The sequence below is a fragment of the Trichoderma aggressivum genome, assembly GCF_033847375.1.
Source record: "Trichoderma aggressivum f. europaeum strain CBS 100526 chromosome Unknown scaffold_010, whole genome shotgun sequence".
NCBI classification, from domain to species: Eukaryota; Fungi; Ascomycota; class Sordariomycetes; order Hypocreales; family Hypocreaceae; genus Trichoderma; species Trichoderma aggressivum.
Window position 1 is genome coordinate 25,389 of NW_026946376.1, and position 21,376 is coordinate 46,764.

Sequence of the window (21,376 nt, forward strand, 5' to 3'; positions counted from 1 at the left end):
ACCCGAGACTGAGAAGATTTCGAACACCCACGCCGTTAATAACACGCTTGTTTTCTAAGCATCTGCTACTCTAGCTACTTATATATTTTTTTTTAATATTTACTATTATGTTTGTATTTCTCCAGCAACTGCTCATATGTCTATACTTCTCTAATAGGTTCTATTACATCTATATTTCTTTGCAGGTGTAGAGGTGCCTAGAAGCCTCTAGTTGTAAAGTAGCGCCAAAAGTACTCCGTTACGGTCTTGAAACATGCATGACTGGTGGCTTGGCGAGAGTCATCCATCATATCTCAAAACACACGATGAAAACCTCAAAATCATTATGGGAATTTCTCACTGCTACCAAGCTCCGGGTAATCTCAATCGAATTACATCGCAGTAAATCACCCCGTTGACACAGCACATTTAACCTCTATCAACGCTAAAGAACAGATGACTAATCTCGGATTATGAAGCCGATGATACCATGTTCAAGTAAGTGAGCAACCTCAGACTCAGTGAGAATCTCATCACATCTCAGCTCATCTCATCTCGGCATCACACCAGCCATGGACGGAAACCTCGCCCTCACGGGAGCTCCCAGGCGCAAAAACGGCCGCCCACAGGCCTGCGAGCCCTGCCGAAGACGAAAAGTCGCCTGCGATCACCGCATTCCCATATGCTCCCGATGTCGCCGCGGAGGAGTATCAGACAAGTGCGTCTATCTGGCTCAGCCGGGCCAGCAGCACAACCACACCAACTTGTCGGGATCAGCCGCCGTTCCATCTCTAAGACCGCAGGCCGCAAACGGCTCTCCCATCTCCATGTCAGTCCCCGTCAGCAGATCGCCACAGGCAACTCTCTCAGAGAGCAACGTTGGGTATCTCGGCGCGACGAGTTTCTCGGCATTCTATGAAGAAGCTCAAAACAGCTTGTCGGTAACGGAAAAGTGCGAATCAGAGGCGGACACGATGCCGCCGCTCAAGATTGTAGAGGTTTTCCCGCGGCTAGATGAGCTTGCTCTCGGCGCCCTGCGACACATTCCCGACAAAGCTTCGTCTCAGCTGCTGACGAGGCTCTACACAAGCTTTTACGGCGGCTGGAATACGCTCTCGGGGCGGTGGCTGAATGATTCCCTGTGGGCGGCGTTTGGGACGACTCTGGATCATGTGGCGCGGGACGAGGAGCTTCTCAGGCGCATGTCGTTTAAGCTGTGTCGGAACAGCGCGGTGCCTCTTGGGGAGTCTCATACAGATCCGCAAAAGTGGTTTGCCGAGTATTCAGGGGCGAATCTGCGGTGGGAGTCTCTTGGCCTGCTCTACGTCTTTTGGGCGGGCGGTGCTCGAAGACTGCCTGAGAGGACTATCATATCCAGCGACTGCGAGACGCTGCACAATACTCACGCAAGCGATCTTGTGAAGCAGTACAAGATGGCCGCGTGGAAGTGCATAGAGCTCAGTCGTGATGCGTCCAATAGTAACACCATGTTGGCCTTTCTTATTTTGGGTCACAGCTTGTTGGAGTCCAACGAGTCTGGGGATGCAGGTAACTCGCTCCGCTGCTTTCTCTGTCAAGCATTCATCTAACAAGTGCATCTCAACTCTCAGGCATGCAGTACTGGAGGACACACGGCGACCTCATGGCCATGACAACGTTTCTCGGCCTCCACGTCTCTCCAAACGCCAACCCAAAGGACTTTTCCGTCACTACGCAGACCAAGCGCCAGCTATTTGCCGCCATCTTCACACATGACAAGGTCACGGCCACGTTCACCGGGCGGCCGGCATTTCTCAGTAGAAGATTCTCCTCAACGCCACTTCCTTTGGATATGAGTGAAGAGTTGTTATTGTCCAATCCTCCCCTCGCCGATTACACAGACTGCCGCGTGGATGAGAATGGATGGAGCACCGATGGCAAAATTTATCTGTCGACAACGTTGCGTGCAAGAGCCATGCTGTCGTATGTAAGAGATGAAATTCTGGAGATTGCCCTACAAAGCATGGATTTCGGGGGCAAGACGGCACTTTTGTAAGTTTACGAAATCACACATTAACAGCACCGTAAGAATTCGCCATTAACCATGTCCAGGAATTTGAAGAAGCGAGAGATGCAAATCGTTGCCGAATTCCCACCCTGCATACTCTATTCACACAACGACCTCAACAACCCAGCCGTCTCAGGCAAGGACCTGTACGCAAAACTCCTCATCTGGCTCGAGCACCTGCAAAACCTCTTCCTCATCGAGCGTCTCCTCAGCAAAGAAGACAGCGAAGAAGCAGGGTCCCGGCTCTTCGAAATCAGCCTCGAGATGGTAACGCTAGCCCATCTCTTCTGGACGCACCAAAACCGGCTCAAGACGGTCGAAGACTGCGTCGAATGGACAACGGCCTCGTTCGCGGCTCCGGCGGGCGGGATCCTGTGCATGGAGCTGCTCCGGGGCAAGGCGCACGGCACGATGAGCGCGGCGGGCACAAAGGCCATTATCGTGGAGAAGCTCGGGATGCTGGCGGCGTTTCTGGACTGGGTGATGCCGTCGTCGCCGAATGCTGACATTTGCTTTCGTATTAAAAAGGTTGTGAGAAGGGTGTTGGAGCAGGCGTTGGAGGCGCCGGTGCAGACGAACATGTTGGATGAGGGGGGGCATTGGAATATGGACTTGTCGTCGCCGGATTTGAATTCGTTTTTCAGTTTTGATTTGCTGGATACGTTTGAGTGGTTGCGGCCGGAGGGAGGTGGAAGCGTGTAAGTGAAGATGCGTGATGGATTCAATTGTATGTGTACATGGATATATGAGTTTGTGCGTAGCGTGTTGGGTTATTCATGTGCTTGATTTAACATAAAGATCCAGAGTCGATTGCTCTTGGAGTGAAGTTACAAGGATTCGTACGATTCTCTTTATTGGTAGTTAATCTCATCCTCCCATATCGTACCTATCTATGATGAGCCGTGTAAACATCGTAGAGCCACCCCTCGACGCCAACAACCAACACACCCCACCAAGCCTAAACCTCGGCTATCAGCTCCGTCTCTTTCCATCTCGTCATCAACCATCTTTCAGCTTTCAAATCACAACCTACAACAACTCCCAACTCACAACCAACAAGCTCCAATTCAACTCAACCCAAACTCAGCACTCAACATTCAACCAAACCAAACCGAATAACAAACAACAACAAACAATCACAATGCCTCCCTTCCTCCGCCCTCGTCTCCCCCTCCCCTTCCCCCTCCGCAACATCTTCCTCACAACAACCCGCCCATCATCATCCTTCTCCTCCCGCCCATCCCCCCCAAAACTCCCCGCCGCCCAACAAGCCGAATTCGAACGCCTCCAGCGCGCCGCCGCCGTGTCCTCCGCCTTCCAAGAAGCTTCAACAACTCAGACTCCCCCCTCTACCGAAACTCCTCGCCACACAACAACCGCTTCCTCTTCTTCTTCTGTTTCTGCTTCATCGACGCAAAATTCAGTCAAGACAGACGACACGAATACGCTCAACCAGGGCCTCTTCCGCGGCGCGCCACCGGAATTCGAGGGCGATACGAATCCCAAGACGGGCGAGGTCGGCGGTCCCAAGAACGAGCCTTTGCGGTGGGGTGGCGATGGAGATTGGAGCTATAATGGCAGGGTGACGGATTTCTGAGCAAGGTTTTGAGGTACAGAAGACGATTCCAACGAAGCTTTTAGATTCGAATAAGGAGAGGGGGGGATCTACAGCACAAAGGGAAGAGAGGCACCACGAGATGAAAAAGGATGTAAGATGGAAAGGATCAAACCGCGAGGAGATACCAGCGCCGCACGCAGCGACGAATTGTACATTACAACTATAGAATCTGAAGCATGTACTATTACTATCCCACGCATCATGATGAGTAGAGGGGGTATTCTTTCATGTCCCAGAGAGGAGAGAGAAGAAAAAACTTCAAAAGAAAAAAAGAAAGAGAAAGAGAAAAAAGCGAAGCTCCGGATATAAAATGGCCGCCACATCCTGGTCCACTCCCAAAAAAAAATCAAAGCATTTGCCCCTCGCTATTTTGCTGTCCGCCCAAAATACAAAAGCCCGTATATATGAGTCCTCCCTCTCCCAAGGGGGATATTCCCATCCCCATCCCATCCCATAGTTAGAGCAGAAGCCTTCCCTTGAACAGATCGTCATGACAATGGAACAAAAAAAAGGATCAATAATTAACAGAAGAAGAAGAAAATAGAAACCAAATTACTTTTCCTCAGCCGTTGCCGCCTTTTCTTCATTTCCCATATCTCGCATCTCAACATCCTTATCCTGGTCGTGCCCTTGAGAGTGGGTGTCGCTCATCTTTTCGTCAGGTTGATTCTCCTTGTCTCCTTCGCTGTGTCGGCGCTTAGCCTCGGGAACTTCATCCGCGTTCTTTCTCTTCCCCCAGTTGCCGGAGATCTCGCTGCCCAGACTGGGCTTGCCGTCCAAGATATCATCAGCCTTGCCCATTCCCGTAATCATCACATAGTTGGCCGCCTGCTCCCTCATGCGCTCTCGTCGGCCTTTTCCGCGAAGTCTGGCTTGGGGCTGGGCACCATTTTGCACCCAGCGGATGCTCTTGACCATGTAGCTCAGGCCATCGTGGACGGCGTGCCGTGATCCATATTCTCCGCCAAACTCGCGGCTGGTAATTCCGTATCGCGTGGATGGGGCGTACTTAACGAGTCGAGGCAGTATCAAAACATTCACGTGCAGGTCGCGCTCTGCAGGGATGGGCATTGGGCCTGCGACGGGAGGGGCGGAGATGAGTCCTTCAGAGGTAGCATTGACGGGCTCGTTCTCCGGGTTCTTAACCTTTCGCCGCTTCGTTTCGCCATTGAGACCTTGCTCCAGATCCAGCAGAGACGTATCGACATCCTCGGTCCATTCTCCCTTGATCCATCCCCCGTGAATGCATGCCGCAACCACGTCCGAGTCGTCGGTGTAAACATCCGTGCCCCAAAGAAATGCCCTGGCGGTAATCTCCTCTCGAGCAACCGAAGACAGGTGAACGCGCGATACTTTGACAGTCAGAGTGCAGTTTTCTTTGCCCTTGATCAGTTCCAGCGGCAATGGCTTCGGATTTGACGAGAAGCCGCGGTGTGTGGGAGTACTGGGGAGTAGCCTTCCCGCCTTCAGGTCTGGTTGGTAGATGAAGTCGCCCAAGTGGTGACGGGGATGGCCAGCGACTTGCTCCAAAACAGCCTTGGACGATACAATGGTTCGCGGTTTGGACGGGATCGCAGTCGGGGGGCTCTGGGCAGATTTCGGGGCCTGGGCTGGTTGCGCGGGTCGCGACGCATGGTGGTGGTGATGGTGATGATGCGCAGCGTTCGGCATCTTTTCGGTCGGTGATTCCATCGGTGCGGCGCCCTTGAAGTTCTTGAACGTGGTTACTGCAACTGTCGGAGAGGCGGCGCTTTCGGGTGCGTGGTGGTGATGGTGGTGGTGGTGACTATGGAAAACATGCGTGGTTAGACTTTTTATGCCGCTGCCCGGATTAATCCAAAGTTCAAAACAAAACTTACTGATGGTGGTGGTGGCCATGGCCCCTCGCACGCTTTGTGCCACGTCCTACCGGCGTCAATCTGCCTGAACTATCATCATCACGACTCTCGTCTGTATTGTGCTTGCGTCTTCTGCCCCTTGCGCCCTTGGTCGCGCCGTCTGGTGCGGCATCCGGACCTTGGCTGTCCATCTCGTCTCGTTTGGCCAGCGCGGCGTTGACGTACGGCACCGGGGCCGAGGTGATGGGGCTGGACAAGCCGCCCAAGCTCACGCCGCTGCCAATGCCCGCAAACATGCGACCAAACTCGCTCTTAATGCCTGGTTCTGCAGCGGGGCCTGGCTGCTGGGGCTGCGCACCCTGGACGGCCTGCGGGAGCGGGGATACGCGCCCTTTGCGGTTAATCTCCTGGATGGCCAGCAGGTTGCGCTGGTGAATGCCAGGTCCGGATGGGTCGTCGACATTTCTGTTCCGCGCCGGGTCAAACTGGTGATGTCCAACGGCACCACCAAAAGGCGCCGACGAATGAGGCGGAGGCACATCGTCAAGAGGTCGAGGTCTAGGATGTTGTTGTTGCTGTTGCTGCTGCTGTTGCTGTTGCTGATGTTGTTGCTGTTGCTGTTGCTGCTGCTGTTGCTGTTGCTGCTGCTGCTGCTGCTGCTGGGCGTGGTGAAGCTCCATTCGGGCTCTGTCTGGAGACTCGTGAGGCTGAGGTGGGCCAACAGCGCCAGTTGAGCTTTGAGGATACGCTGGGTGGGAGGTTGGAGGGAATCTCTCAGGAGGCGCTGTCGGATACGCTGAAGAGCTATGAGGCGCATAGGGTCCAGAGGCAGGAGGATAGTCTGGGTGTGGCCGCTGGTGGTCCATGGGCGCGGGCCTGTAGCTCGCCTCGGTTTCCGGTCGCCCCCAGCGAGGGTCCCGAGGATCGCGCCGGTCGAGGAGCTCAGCAGGGGGTGCGCCGTAGGGGGCAGATTGATGTACCGGGGGTTCGCGATGCGCCTGGTCATGCGGCGGCAGCGGATGTCGGTTCGGGTCACCACCAGAATACGCTCGCTCCCTCCCTTCTCGTTCTCGCTGCTGCTGCTGCTGCTGCTGTTGTTGTTGTTGTTGTTGTTGTTGTTGTTGTTGTTGTTGTTGTTGCTGCTGCTGCTGCTGCTGCTCTAGTCCGATGGCGTTTTGTCTTTCCCTTTCTGCCCTGTAGCGATCATCGTACGGATAAGGCCTCAGGCCAGCCCTCTCACCGTAATCCAGGCCCGCTGCTGACCGCGCGATTTCCTCCCGACGGCCGTAAGCGTCCTCCGGACCGGGCACCCTCCCGACTTCCATCGGCCGAGGCGCCATGCCACCGTACGGCCTCGACTGAGCATTATTTTGACCAGGAGGCGGCGGTGCTGTAGGCAGTCTTGCCGCGTCTCGTGACGGGTCGGTCGAGCTCGAGGGGTGTCGCGAGTGATAGGGAGGCTGCTGCTGCTGCGGTGTGCCGTATCGTTGTACGTCGGGGGTCGTGGCGTAGGGACCTCGAGGGGATGGCGCGGTGCCAGCTCGAGGGTCGTACGGTCGCTGAAGCTCGGGGGTTTGGGGCCGTCGAAAGGGAGGGTATTCGGATGACGCAGAGTGCATTCGAGGCGAAGCCTGGATAGATGCCGCAAAGCCAGGGCCAGAGGTGGAGGCAGATGTCGGGGCCGAGTGCGATGCGTACTGCTGGGCAGTCGAGGGAGGTTGAGCATCTCGCGAGGCTGGTGGCGGGCCGCCGAGCATGGACGAAATAGACATGGAGCTGCCGCCAGACGCCGAGCCAGCGCGCGCGATGGATCCCAGAGCAGGGAGCTCACGGCCTGAAGGAAAGGCGCTGGGTGGTCCGACGGCGACGGGGGGAGGCCGCGGTGGCGGTGGCCCGTAGGTCATGGCATGAGGCTGGGGCGGGTGAGGCTGCTGGTGATGCTGCGACATGGGATGCTGCTGATGCTGCTGCTGCATCCCCGGCTGCTGGGGAGGCGACGTGGGCGGCGGCATGTTGCGACTCAGCTCGCGAGCGGTGGGCAGCGACGAGGCGCTCTGGGCACGCGAATGACTGGGCTCGGGATAGTCGCGGACGTGCGAAGGGCGGTAGGGCGCGTCCGAGGTGCGGCGCTGGTGGGCATAAGCAGGGCTGGCGATGCGATGCGAGGCTGGCGGCGGTGCTGCTGACGAGGTCGACGCCGACGTCGAGTTCGGGGGCAGAGGAAAATGCGGTCGGGCGTGATGGCGGTTGTGGTTGTAATTGTGGTTGTGGTTGTGGTTGTAGAGAGCTGGCGACCGTCTTGGATCCATCGTGCCGAAGTTTTAGCTACTTAGCTCGAAAATTCCGACCCGGGCGGAGCTGATCTTGGCCTCAGATGGGCTGAAGCTGCCGCCCCCGTTGCGTGAGGAATGGACGGACAGCAGGTCAAGAGGTCGACGGGAGGCGAGTCAATGACTTGGCCAGCTTCGGGCTTGCGAGGGACAGAAGCTGGGCAACAGAAGTCGGAGCCTCTGTATCGTCCTCGTACCGCTGCAGTTCGCCTGTGGGCTTGCGCCCGGCAGCTGCCGTCTGGCAGGGCGTCGAGCCGAATTTCTGCTCCCGGGGGTGAGAGGCCAGGTGGGCTAAGCGCGCCAGATGCGAATGCTCTCACTCAACCCGTCTCAGAACGCCTCGATCCAATGCAAACAAACCGGCTGGGGAAAAAATAAAAAAAATAAAAAGTGTGCCAGCCACTGACAGCACGCGACGGCCTGCGCTAGAAAACCTTGAGCTCGGCAAGCGCCCCTTTGTTTCGCCCGAGAGGCCACAATCCAGCTTTAACGGTGACAAAAGTCCACTTTTCTGGGGAACGATGACAGTGCTCGTAGAAGGAAGAAAAGAAGGCGGTTTTTGGAGATGTGCAAGTGAGAGAGAGAGAAAAATGAGTGACACGCACGGCAGAGGCCAGTCAGCCGCGCAGGGATCCGAGCTCCCCCTTGCTGGAGTAACGAGATGCGCGAGGACGCTTTGGATTTGGTGAGGGGGAGACAGACGGACCAGGAGACGGTGCGGTGGGGGGGGGAACCAGGATAGGTGGGATGCAGCAGCCGGGAGTCGCTGTTGGTGTGGAAGTGTATGTAGTGTGTGGCGTAGTGTAGGTAGGTGGTCTGCCGGTTTGTTTGTTTTGTTGTTGTTTTGATTTGGTTCCTGTGCGGTGGTGATGGACGATTGATGTGTGCCGGCCATGGACATGGACATGGATGCTGATCTTGCTCGTCTTGACGAGATGTCGCTGTTATCGGTGGCCAGATATAAGATGCGAGTATGAGGGGGGAGGTGGCTGGGAATAGCTGCAAGTGTCCGCCAAAGTCTTCTTCTTCTTTTTCTCTCTCTTTCTCTCTCTCCCCCTTGTTTGAATCCCGCTTCTTCACCAGATATTCTCTCCTTTTTTTCCTTTTGGCGTCGTGAATGGCGGAAAACAAAAAGACACCAAGACAATGAAACAGGCGGCAATCAAAAAGGTTCAAATTCAATGGCTTGGAGCTAGTGGGCGCGGATCCCGGGGCAAGTTTTTGCTTGGCGCCAACGCAGGAGCTTTATGCGGGGAAGCTGCCAGAGGCGTGCCGATAGGCTATTCTGCGAGTACAGGGCACCGCTGGCAAGGTACTCGCCCGCCCGCGCTGCTGCGAGGAGCTACCTGGCGGCTGCGAAGAGCTACATGACATGTGCTGCGAGGCTTGAAGCCATCGCCGTCATTTGATGGGTATTTATAGAGGCAAAAGTATTTTGCATCACTGGAATCCATTGCTTGTACATGTATCCATGACGATTACATACATGCACCGGCACTAAGACACACAAGACACGACACGACACGACAAAGCAGCGTCTGCACGTCGTTGGGCTACAGTTACGAGTATGTACCTACGAGTGCGTGCCTCACCTCAGCCGGGAAATGGCTCAATGAGTGGCCACGGTCAGTTGAAGCTCAAACAAGAAAATGGCTCCACGCGCGAGAAGATAAAAAAGCAAAGAGTAAAGAAAAGAAGAAGAAGAAGAAGAAGAAAAGACAAGGGGTAAACTTGGGGATACAAAAAGACAAGGCAGCATCATCACGGTCAACAAGCTGATGATTGATGAAGCTTCACCTTCTTTCTTTCATCCAGATTCCACATCTCAAATGCCACCCATTGGTTTGATCCGACGTGATTTCGTCCATCTCCATCCCGGCTCCCTCCCAGAGCGCAACAAGAAATCGTGTGTGACAAAGGACCCGCGATCTGACCCAGCCTCGACGTCGCACCGGCTCGCTCGCTCGCAAACAACCTGAACCCCTCAGGAACCGGACCGGACCAGGGGACCCCCGTCGCAATCAGACGTCGATGCGCTGGACGGGCTAAGGCAGACATCATGCACGCATTATAACCGAGTGGCAGCGTCGGGCCGCATGGCGCTGGACTGGCTGGACCCTTTTGGCCCTTTTGCCCTTTGCCTTGATCCTTGAGTCTGCTTGCTGCTTGCCCCCCTTCACCGCTGGACCAGACGCCCCGATTCGGGGCAATGGGGGGTTCGGCAGAGACGACTGCATCCAGCACGGCACAGCTTCACTTTCACACGCTCGCTCGCCCGTTCACGTCAGCGCTGATGATGGTCCGTTGGGATTCGATGACATGCCGGACCAGAACCCAGACCTGGAACCCGAACCCCTGGCCGGCCCCCAACTACATGGGGTTAATATGCAGAGATAACCCGTCCATATATTCATACGTGTCCAGAAACCCTAAGAGAAAAAAAAAGAAAGGAAAAAAAAAAGAAAAGAAAAGAGGACCAGGCACGTGCAAAGAAAATTTCCCAGACATGGACGGGAGGGTCTCGGGCTGGCTGGGAATCCACTCCCTCCCCCTCTCTCCAAATAAAAAATGGAGGTGAGGTGAGGAGGTGGATGTATCTAAGAGAGAAAGAGAGAGAGAGAGAGCGCGAGAGAGAGAGAGAACATCCATTGAAAATTGGGCAGAATCGGCAGAAGTGTGTGAGGTGGTGGTCGTTCTGGCGGTGTAAAGCACCCGGGTCGTAACATCACAGGCTGCATGCATGTGAGTCGATGGGGCACGCAATTTATTCTGTGTGCTGTGCTGTGCATGCACATTGTGTCGCGGCGGATGCAATGCGTGTAACAAAAAGCGGGCGCGTGCAGTGTTTTGTGGTGTGGTTTGCGTTGCGTTGCGTTGCGTTGGGCTCGAATGCTAGCTGGATGGCATCTTGATTCAGTTCCATTCTTTGGTGGTTTGGTTTGATTTGGCATCCAGGCATCATCCCCAGCCAGCCCGCAACGAGTGACCATCCCATGATTTCTATTGCATGTGTTTGTAGTAATTGCTGCCAAAAGTATCCAATGCCTATAATATGTCTTGGAATGCCCTCATCCTGTCAAATTAGTCGCTGATATTGCATTTACTGCAGAGAGACGGACCCCACGTAAATGTGGTCTACCTCTAGGTTAGGTGAGGGAGCGCCATCCGAATGAGGGCATCACCGATTGGCACCAGTGGCAATCAGACACTCCTTCAGACGCAATTTACGTGGGCTGCTCACACTCCCGAGACAACCTAGTACAAATCCCGGTATACGGATTCCTAAAAACATGCAGCCGACCTTGGAGACTTGTTGGTGTCATCATCCTTAATAATCCACCTGTGTATGATCTTTTGGACGATGGTTGTCAATTAATGCGTCCAATGTAATGTAATTTGATGCACTATGGCTCTCTGATCACATGTAGCCGTTATCACTGTTATTTCATATCTCTTCGCCAACTGCTCCCATCTTGTCCCTACCATGTCCCCCCCCCCTGATAGCATCTGTCGTTATCTCGGCCAAGGCTTCACCTTTTCCCTCACAAATGTCTGCATCACATGATACACCATTTCCAATATTCACACAGAGTTACTATAGACTATTATAGACGCTCGGTAGAATGGCACGACTCTGGATTGTACGCCAGACCCGCTACGAAGCTATTCTAATGCAGGACTGCAATCAATCCTCTGTCAGAACCGCGCGGGGTCAGTGCCATACGCTCGGTTGATTCCGGCGATACGGCGTCGACCTATCGCATTCTGGAGCCATATCACGCCGGTGTACAGGTTCCGGCGTGTTGTACCACCATCGGAATCCATTAGTTCTCGTAGACTACCTAGGTAGAATGAGGGGTTTGGCGGGGTTATCTCGTGATGACCTCAGTGAAGCCAATATTGTATACTTGCCTGATCATGGCATATCTGAGATTTCAATATTCACTCAAACGTCAAATCGAAGCCCACACTTGATCGGCGGTTATAATTCATCACATTTTAGCTACCCAAGTGCCGTAATCAGCAATCAGAAACGCTAAAAAGGCCATCGCAGAATAATAATCAGCTGCTGTTAACGGCTCATAGAGACAAGGCCACTTCAGCATGCCTGACCGCGTTGTCCGTGTCGCCGTTACTCAGGCTGAGCCTGTCTGGCTAAACCTCCAGGCGACTATAGAAAAGACGTGCAGGCTTATAGCAGAGGCTGCATCGAATAATGCTCAGCTTGTCGCCTTCCCCGAGACTTGGGTTCCAGGCTACCCTTGTTGGATTTGGTTAGTTTTGAGAAGTCATCACGCGTAACTTTTTCAAAGGTTGCGAAGAGCTAAATGGTATCTCGATGATAGGAGTCGGCCGGTTGACTTTGACCTCAACGTTGCTTACATCAAAAATTCTCTCCGCTTGGACTCACCAGAAATGGAATTGGTCCAGGCGTGCGCTCGTGAACATGGGATTGCCGTCTCGCTGGGTTTCTCGGAGAACAGCAACAACTCGCTCTACATTGCCAATGTCCTCATTGGACCTGATGGCGAGATCAAAGTCCATCGACGAAAGATGAAGCCTACCCACATGGAGCGCACTGTGTTCGGAGATGCCTCTGGCCATTGTTTGCAGAGCGTGGCAGAGCTCCCGTTTGGTCGCGTTGGCTCATTGGCATGCTGGGAACACATTCAGCCACTACTGAAATACAACACCATAGCACAGAACGAGGAGATTCACGTTGCTATTTGGCCTCCTTTGAATTCAGAAGTCGGAGATCCCATCCCGTGGTCTATGACCGCAGAAGGTATTCATAGTCTTTCTCTTTCACCTCAGTCGGGCTTTGCTAATCGATACAAGGCTGTAAAACGCTCTCCCGCACCTACGCCATTGAATCCGGAACATTCGTGCTACACTGCACCACGGTAATTACAGAAGACGGAATCAAGTTATTAAGCACAGCTGGAGGGGCGCTCATGTCGAGTCCGGGCGGAGGTCATTCAACCATCTTTGGTCCAGACGGTCGGCGCATAACGGATCTCATCGAGGAGGCAACGGAGGGCATCGTTTACGCAAATTTGAACATGGACGAACTGATAGTGAGCAAGATGTTTGCCGATTGCACGGGACACTATAGCCGCCCTGACCTCCTCTGGTTGGGAGTGGCGCAGGAGATTAAGCCAGTGGTTAGGCCGCAGCGGGTGGAAGGTGCTCAAGAAACGAATCCGGATGAGCAAATCGAGTAGCGAATTAGCTGCCAATGACTATAATGCTTCGTTGACATGTGATGATGACGGCCAACAGGACTACGACCTATTGCTGCTGACGATTCAGACTAGTCTCACATCTATTATTCTTCAAACAAGATAATGCTCTCCCGGTTTACCAAAATTTGACAGTGTCGTCAGAAGAGCCGGATACCAACGGAGTAGAACCTTGCAAGAGAGTCACTAATGAGCATTTAGGTGTACCCTCTAAATGTCTGTCGATATTGCCCAGTAGTTAAATCCTAGAGCTTGATGGTGCTACCCTTGAAGCCAACACAAAGATCTTCCTCGACCTGTCGGAGAATCTCACTGAAAAGAAGATGCCGCAACGGCTTCTAAGTGTTTGTGGCACTGGTACTCATATTCAGTTACATCCAACATATCTATGGCTTTATCCACTGATATGATGCGATAAACTTTGACTCTGAGAGAGGGCAGCGGTACACACGGGCATCAGTATGCCACTCAAGAGTCAGTTAACAAAAGGCTGCTAAATCCCATAGTTTCCATATTAGATTCTACATGATAACCCGCCGAAGCAAGAACAGGCACATTTACAGCATATTGAGAGATTACAGAGGGAATATGCTGAATGAGGTCAGCATACCATGACTTTGCATGGATTTATTTTCATGCGGTATCAATAGAATCTGTATATGGCTAATTAATATGTCTTGTTTGTAATTACCGGACATGCCGGGCAACGAATTGTTACAGCTTGCCTTACACAATGTCCACGCCACTGATCCCGCGAATGAACCCAATACTATTTTGGGAGCAAACTGACGAAATAACCGATGCAAAAAGATGGCCGGGGATGATGAATCGTGTATTTGCATGTTGAATACTAGTAGGTACTACTAAGGTAGAAAGCTTATATCATGATGCTACTAACATGTACATATCAGTGCGGGCAAACATTTGGATTCAACAGTGCCCTTCGGAATTTGCCGCGATTTAAAATGCAAATGACCAACACCAAAAGTCATTGAAGCTTTGAAAATCTGAGTAAATCGGTCGAATGTCTTGAGCCTCTTCAACCGACCGTCGGCGGGACCTGTAAACCCGATGAAAATTGATGTCGTCTAGACTCGGGACGTGGAAAAGAAATACGGCCCACGAGATAACGAGCTTAATTGAAAAGCCAGGCAAGGCCCAAAAAACAGGACGAATCACTGAGCTCGAGATCAGATCTAAGTGTGGCGTGTGACTCTGGAGAGTTGAAGCAGAGAGTCCATCGCCTATACTTGTAAGCGTCATTAGAGCCGCTACGGCTGAATAGTCCTCCCGAAGCATTTCTATTTCTGTATCTCGGGCTGTTGTACCTCCGGCAGCACGTGTGACAAGTTGACGCCACAAGAGCCGGTCTTATGGCAGCTCACCTAATCGGGACGGATCAAACGGCTTGAATGGCTTGAATAGCTTGTATTAAAGACTCGGCTGCTCTACCATGATCAATAACAAGAGATGCTGGACACGAGCTTCATCAAGTTGTCCATATACGAATCCAATAATAAAAAAGAAACAAGAAATTATGACGCGACACTTACGTGCTATATTGTCGGCGCTTCTCTTGATACTACTTGGTAAGTGTCGGACGAACGAGTGTCCCATCACGAATTAATGGTTGACAACTGTCCAGCGTCAAACCTGGTCCTGGCGCAAGAAATTCACAATCAAGTTGAAGAAAGAGATGTTCACTCATTCGAAAAGAGAGAAACCTACAGAGTCTGGAATCGAGAACGAAATGGACATGCGTGCATCATGTCCATCGTCTTCATCGTCCTTTATCCTTTGGGAGCAATCTCCGTCCACCTCCCCATCGACCAGATCCCTTATCTAAGAAACACCTATCTCCGAAACAAAATCATGGCTATGCACGCACCCATCCAGATCATAGCATTCCTCATGATGATTGGCGGCATGGCTCTCGGCATCAGGGTCGCCAAATTCGTAGGATATCTCCATAATCCTGTACACGCGCATTGCATCATAGGCTTCATCGTCGTCTGCACACTCATACTCTTTCAGCCAATCCTGGGTATCTTGCAGCATCGATATTTCAAGAGAACCGGTCGCAAGAGCATATTTGCTTACGTGCACCGCTGGATAGGACGAGTCGCCATCGTTACGGGCATAATTAACTCTGGATTGGGCTTCCAGCTGGCCAAAAAGAATGTGATTATTCACACCCACTCTTATGTCAGAAACTATGTGATTGCAGGCATATTGTTACCCATCTGGGTGGGCTTGATTATCTGGGACGAGTTGAGATCACGCAAATCGGCAGCGGTCCCCGATGGAGGTGAAAAGGGAGCAACTCAGGAACAGGAACAAAAGTAGATAGTAAGGGGCAGCATTTTTGAGGAAAGCCATGTTTGTGAATACGGCTGGTACTAGAATGCATTTATTGTAATGTTTAATAGCTAATATTGTAAATGAGTAGAACCTTGACTGCTACGTAGCTTTTGGCTCTGTTCTTCCCATGCTTCTGTGATATGTATAATTGGATTGGTTCATTTTGCCATGTAACCTATATGTATTACATATTTCCAATGCTATGTTTCTAAGTCTGCGTGCGGTCTTTTCTTACTTAATCAGGAAAATGCCGATTAATTCTGTATCCTTAGACGTATCGGCTTAGAACAGCAGCGAGTCCTTGCCCGACGAGTCGTAGAACCCTGGATGTAAAGTCTGGGCTAAAACTCAAGAACAGTTTCTGGTTATAATTCGTCTCCACAATACATCTAGAAGATTGTCTAGTGTTACTTAATCCTGGGGTTAATGGAAGAAAGGTGATGCAGTCATCGATAGGTACCACCCACCAACTCTCTTACGTCCCTCTGTTTTGTTCCTGTTTGTGTAGACTTATGATCCATCGTCTACCATTTAATGATGGCTTTGCACTGGTCTACCCACTTCGGATCGTCGCTCTGAAACACTTCGCGAACAAAATCTGTCGGTTTCGACATCAGGCTTCGCAACCGCTCTAGTCGTGCATCTAAGGATTCTATACTGGCCATCCTCACGTCCGCAGACTTGGACCTACCCCATGCATGGTCCTTGGGACAATTCAGCCAACCTAGTGCGGCAACCATGGGGTTCGTTATCATATATTGGCCGGCGTTCAGTTAGCACATCACTTTTGGAGCCCTAAAAGAGGGACGACACACTTACTAGTTGCTTCACGCACACGCTGAGTACTGTACATGGTCTCTTCTTCTATTTTCAGCTCCTCTCCCTTTGCCTTTGTCCAAACGAATTCTTTGGGCATCAAGTACCAAAGCATTCGCAATGCCAGGAGGGCTACGCGTGTTCCTCCTCGCTTGTGCTTCACAGAGCTGCTAGCTATTGCGAACCTGGCGACTTCATCTTTAGCATCTCTTTTAGGCACGGTATAAATAGTCATGTCCAACGTCATGCCGACGGTAAGAGCTAACATGAGGAGAAGCTCGACTTCAGGCTCAGATTGGAATTCCTCCAACAGACTGAGTGCTTTGTTGTAGTGATTTATGAGCCCAGGTTTAGGTGGCCCCCAAACGTTTGAGTTTGCGTTTGAGTTCTCCTGCAACCGTTTGAAACCTTCAACGAGGCCAGCAGGGAGGCCGTTCTCAAGAGGGAAGTTGCATCCAAAGTCGATGTGATATCCTCTGTCCTCGGGGCTCGTGATTTTGTGAGTATGAGCGAGGCTAGACATGGCAATTATTCGCTCTTGGCTCTCTTCGTTGGATACAATCCTGTGAGTGATCATGGCCGTGAGATAACTTTTGGAAACGCCCAGAACCCAATCAATTTGATTCTCTTTGAGCGCTGATCCGATATACTTTCGCCATTGCTCTTTGTGTGCTTCTGATACCTCTGTGCTTGCTGTCATCCGGAAGACGGGGCACAGAACGTTCAGCCACTTCATGTCGTGGGATACGAGAGACCTGTCATAATTATACCCTAAGGCTCTAATGATCCTATCGGCATACTTATCTTGATTCAGCTCGTCTCTTATGATGGTCTCTCTCTTTTGGACCAGAGCCTTGTCCATCGCATCGTTGATGGCTTCAATCAGATCATCAAATTTCCTGTGAGCACGCAGTTAATGAGCATCGATACATGTATACTCTTCGGAATCATAGGCTGAGCAGTTGGCCTTACTTCAAGCTAAACAGACCTGATGAAATCTGGCTTGAAGTTTCCCATTTTTTGAGGCGCAGATGCCCATCGTCTAGCTTCTTCTGCTGGCTAGTCGAGAGCACGGTGGTACGTGCGTGCTTTCTGAAAAGCTTCAGGATTTTTTTTGCTGAAAAATTTGCGCATCTCGGGGACAAAGATGGAACGCATAACCTCCTCCACGAACCTCGCAGGCGATTTTGTCTTCCGAAAGATGAGCTGGGCGATGGCAAAGCTGCCGCCGTAGTTGTAGGGATTCTTGAACATCTCTAGTGGACTGGGTTCAGCGATTTCTCGTTGAGAGAGCTCCTCCGCGCGCGAGTTGAGATATGCCGTGGCTTTCGGTTTGGTATACTGGAGTTGATCTAGATCTGGGCCACTGTCGTGATGCCTTGTCTCTGGTTCAATTCCCGTGTGCATCCCATTCTCATTCACGGTGATTGTGGATGGCTGCGTCATCGCAACATTTGATGTTCGCTGGCGCGTCTTTGCCGGCCTGGCTTCATCGTGAGCAGAGTGACAGTCTGTAGACGGCCGTTTCATGATGGTAACGATTGGCAACAGTTTGAACGTTTTGCTCTTTGGGGGTGTTTGGCATTTGCACTATTCGATGGAAGAGTGAAATCATCCCACAGACGGTGAATGTGACTATTGCAGTGGGAAGTGGGTGGAGTGCATGCGAGCTGCAATGCAAGGGCCTGCCCTGGATCCGTGAACCTGGATGCCATGCAGTGTTACATGTATCTCCAAATCGCTCTTTTAGGACGCCTTACACGTCTGTGTCCTACTCGGAGATGGTTTATACAACCGGATACCTTATGGTATAGTAGGTATTTATGTACCGCGGTTCATAATCTCAGCAATCCAATGTGGCGGTATGCTTTATAAGAATGACTCCGCGATGCGCCAAAGTCTCGTATAAGGTACCGATAGTCCCGAGATACACGTTCCATGTTTATAAATTCAATAGTACCAACAACAACGGGCGAATGGCCCTTTGTGCCAGATACCTGAACGAGAGCCAAAGTACTAAGGTACGGTGTAATGCTGCCACGTTTACAACGCTTCATCTAGCTTCATGCTGTTAATCTCTTCATCGGCCTCGAGTGTACGAAAGATTCCAAACGCTCCTAATAATACAGCTTTTATACCTAAAAATTTTCGCAAGAAATAAAATCACCTGCATGCATGCCGCATAATGGCGAGGTGTATCAGATAGTACGAGTGACTGAGACAAAATCGCGCAATCTTGGTACATATCCAAATATAAAGTTCAACATCCCCCTCTGCAATCGCCTCAGACCCATTTCTGAGCTCGATAGTATCAGCCTCATTGCGTCTCTTCGCGGGCCTTTACTTTGTCGCCGTTGCCACATTGATGATATTTCGTATCACCGTAGTGCCGTCGTCGAGGGTCTTGAAACCTTCCGTCTTTCTCATTTCACGCCTCACAATCTCCAACGCCTCGTCCCACCTCTCCTCGTCTTCTCGGCTCCAGCCAGTGCTCGGCATGCCCCTCATGCTCCAGATCAACTCGGTGTGGCGATCAAAATTTCCGATATTCACAAACATCTCGCGCTGCTCGACTTTTATGGACTCCTTTCTGAACCCACCAGCCTCCACAACATTCGCTATAACAGATGGATCTGTCCATTCTGCAAATGACGTCCAGGCCGGCAGTATGGCTCCTGTGCGGGTTACCCGAGAAGCCTCGCGGATAGGCTCTAGGACAGGTACATAGGCGAAGCAGTTGAGTATGAGCGTCCCTCCGGGCTTGAGCGTGCGATACATCTCCTTGGTAGCGTCGAGACCACCGTTGCGAGGCCCCACGAAGATCAGCGCATTGCCGATGGAGTGAGTGAAAGTTTCATCTGGGAACTTGAGACTGTCGGAGTCCATGACGAGACCCTGAGCGGGCCAGCCTTGAGTTTCTGCTCGGTCACAATAGACTTCCACCGCTCCACCTGAGATATCCGTCCCCGTGATTTTATAAGTCGCAGCGACTTCTGGAGCCGCAGCGGCCATGATGACGGCCGTGGCAGAACCGTGTCCGCAGCCGTTGTCGTGAATCACGGCACCAGCCGGAATGGCCGGGATCTGCTCTAGAGATACGGCGGCTAGCCTTTCTGCGCCATCTTTCGCGAGCTCCTTGTAGTTTTCCGGTGTGGGCGGTATCATTTGCTTCGGCCAGAAGGCCATGCTGGCCCTTGAGCTAGTCATCATGTGTATACTCGTACAGGAAGAGATTTGGATGGGCGACGATTTCTGGGTCTGGTTGCAAGGGATGTAAATCTTGGAGGAACGGCTCAGAAGACTGTAAATATTCCTTCACCCCATGCTCAGCGGCCACGATATAACCGAAACGCGTAAGGAGAGCCACCCTGTTGGCTGGAGCAGAGGCAGGGATTCATTCCCCCGCTCTTGTGTGTGAGCGCTCCTCTTCATAATGCGTGTACAAATGCTCCGCGGCTGAATCTTTGATGAGAGATGAGGACTTGATGCTGCGCAGGATGGGCAAAATTAACACGCAAGGTTTCGCTATGGCTTATATGTACTTATGGGAGGGATAATAGTAGAGAGTAGAGGAAATACATGAGATTGGACGAAAAACATGGAGTCTATCGTTGAAACTGTATCCAATCGGTTTAGCTGTAAGCCTCAATGCCATTATGCTCAGACTCAGTGTGGAGCCGGCCAGCGGCTTCAATTTTTAGTTTTCTTACCAAAGGCAGCTCAATTAAACCAACGGCAATGAGATCTCATTGAAACAGCGCTTGTGCCTTGCTCCCTGTGCTAGTGCTTGTCTAGCAAAGGTTCTAGATGACACTCAATCTCAGCATTAAAATCGCTCAATAGCGTCCGATAGGCCGAGTTTTTACATAATACACGACGCCAAGATAGACGCCGCGACAGGGTTTATTACGCGGAAGCGTCGTCGTACATCTCAGCCACACGGGCCTGAGAGAAACCGTTATGGAACTCGCAGATGGGCCCCATGTTCAGAACCATTGATCCTGGCTGTGCAATACAGGACCCCTATTTTGCTTGCTTCGACGCTCTCAACTTGGAAGTTTTGGATGACCTTTTACAGAGCCCGGAGTCCGGCGTTCTATGAACCCCTATGGAATACTAGTAGAGGCCTCCTGAGTCTCGAATACGTGTATGTAGTTTTCTCCATCGGGCTTCCAGAATATTGGACCCTCCAACATTGTGTCCGCGAGCACGGAGCGCAATGACACTCATGGGGGCAGTGAAACCTACACTAATCTTTTAGTGGCTATATTCTCGCGTACCTGGGCAGCCACCATTGGCTAGACATGTCGTTCTCTCTTGCAGTGCTTGTTGTTTAAACGAGATCGACAGGGAACTGGAAGAATGGGATACCAAGATCTATTGTCACCCCCTTCTGGAAGGCCTAGAGCTGGGCGTTGTAGGGGTCTCGACTCGAGCACGTTAGTTGGTTGGGTGCACCTGCATGATGTTTGCGCGCCTACATGCTGATCTAGGTAAAGAGGCTGACGATAGTCCCTTGGCTTTTCATGGTTTGTGGCCATTCATCTGCAAGCATCAAGGGGATAGGTACTACTCGTATACGGGATTCGCAAGAATAAACTCGAGTCCCATCAAAAGTACCTATCAGGTAGAGCTGTATCCTCGGAATACTACCTCCTACCAGGTACCTACAGTACCTACATGCAGGTAAGGTACCTAGGCAGGTAGCTCGTATGGCCACTACATGGAGGTACTCGTGTGTATCAACGTTCAGCAGAGTTGGACTGCATGCCCCGTTGCGCATCGAATCTCGCGCAGGCAAATCTCCATGGTTTGTTGTGGCGCCAGCTTCTCCTTCTCCTTTCCTCCTTTCTTCGTGGCCAAAGCACATCCGCCCCATAGTTGTAACCGACGCGCGTCCGAGCTGATGAAACGGCCAACATGGTTTCCGCACGCCGTGTTTTGCGTACCAAAGGTAGAGGAAACTTTGTCTGTAGTATTTCCTTTGTTCCATTTGGGGGCTGAAGTATCGTATGTGGAATAGGAGATCTGGGTAAGTACTAATGGGCGCATGTTGGCCTGTTCTTACCAGCCAAGCTCGCTCCTCCTCTCTTTGGTTCAGCACTTCAAACATTGTCCACTTCTATTCGAGCCTTTGACACATT

At 51.8% G+C, this 21,376-nt stretch overlaps 5 protein-coding genes across 5 annotated transcripts; 2 read left to right on the forward strand and 3 right to left on the reverse strand.

The window, feature by feature from the left end:
- Positions 1-551: 551 nt before the first annotated feature.
- On the forward strand, positions 552-3,623 carry Triagg1_3409 (transcriptional regulator family: Fungal Specific TF; the record flags this gene model as incomplete). Its single annotated transcript, XM_062897699.1, has 5 exons — positions 552-1,527; positions 1,590-2,010; positions 2,071-2,724; positions 2,831-2,883; positions 2,944-3,623. 5 exons carry the CDS (start codon positions 552-554, stop codon positions 3,621-3,623), a joined length of 2,784 nt encoding a protein of 927 aa, XP_062757398.1.
- A 573-nt stretch (positions 3,624-4,196) lies between these two features.
- On the reverse strand, positions 4,197-7,791 carry Triagg1_3410 (uncharacterized protein; the record flags this gene model as incomplete). The annotated part of the gene is made up of 2 exons (XM_062897700.1): positions 4,197-5,430; positions 5,504-7,791. The coding sequence occupies 2 exons, from the start codon at positions 7,789-7,791 to the stop codon at positions 4,197-4,199; spliced, it is 3,522 nt and encodes a 1,173-aa protein (XP_062757399.1).
- A 4,125-nt stretch (positions 7,792-11,916) lies between these two features.
- On the forward strand, positions 11,917-13,037 carry Triagg1_3411 (uncharacterized protein; the record flags this gene model as incomplete). The annotated part of the gene is made up of 3 exons (XM_062897701.1): positions 11,917-12,086; positions 12,159-12,598; positions 12,652-13,037. The coding sequence occupies 3 exons, from the start codon at positions 11,917-11,919 to the stop codon at positions 13,035-13,037; spliced, it is 996 nt and encodes a 331-aa protein (XP_062757400.1).
- Positions 13,038-16,197: 3,160 nt separating this feature from the next.
- Positions 16,198-17,762, reverse strand: Triagg1_3412 (uncharacterized protein; the record flags this gene model as incomplete). Its single annotated transcript, XM_062897702.1, has 2 exons — positions 16,198-17,131; positions 17,407-17,762. 2 exons carry the CDS (start codon positions 17,760-17,762, stop codon positions 16,198-16,200), a joined length of 1,290 nt encoding a protein of 429 aa, XP_062757401.1.
- An 810-nt stretch (positions 17,763-18,572) lies between these two features.
- Triagg1_3413 (uncharacterized protein) lies at positions 18,573-19,442 on the reverse strand (the record flags this gene model as incomplete). The annotated part of the gene is made up of 1 exon (XM_062897703.1): positions 18,573-19,442. One exon carries the CDS (start codon positions 19,440-19,442, stop codon positions 18,573-18,575), a length of 870 nt encoding a protein of 289 aa, XP_062757402.1.
- Positions 19,443-21,376: the final 1,934 nt, after the last annotated feature.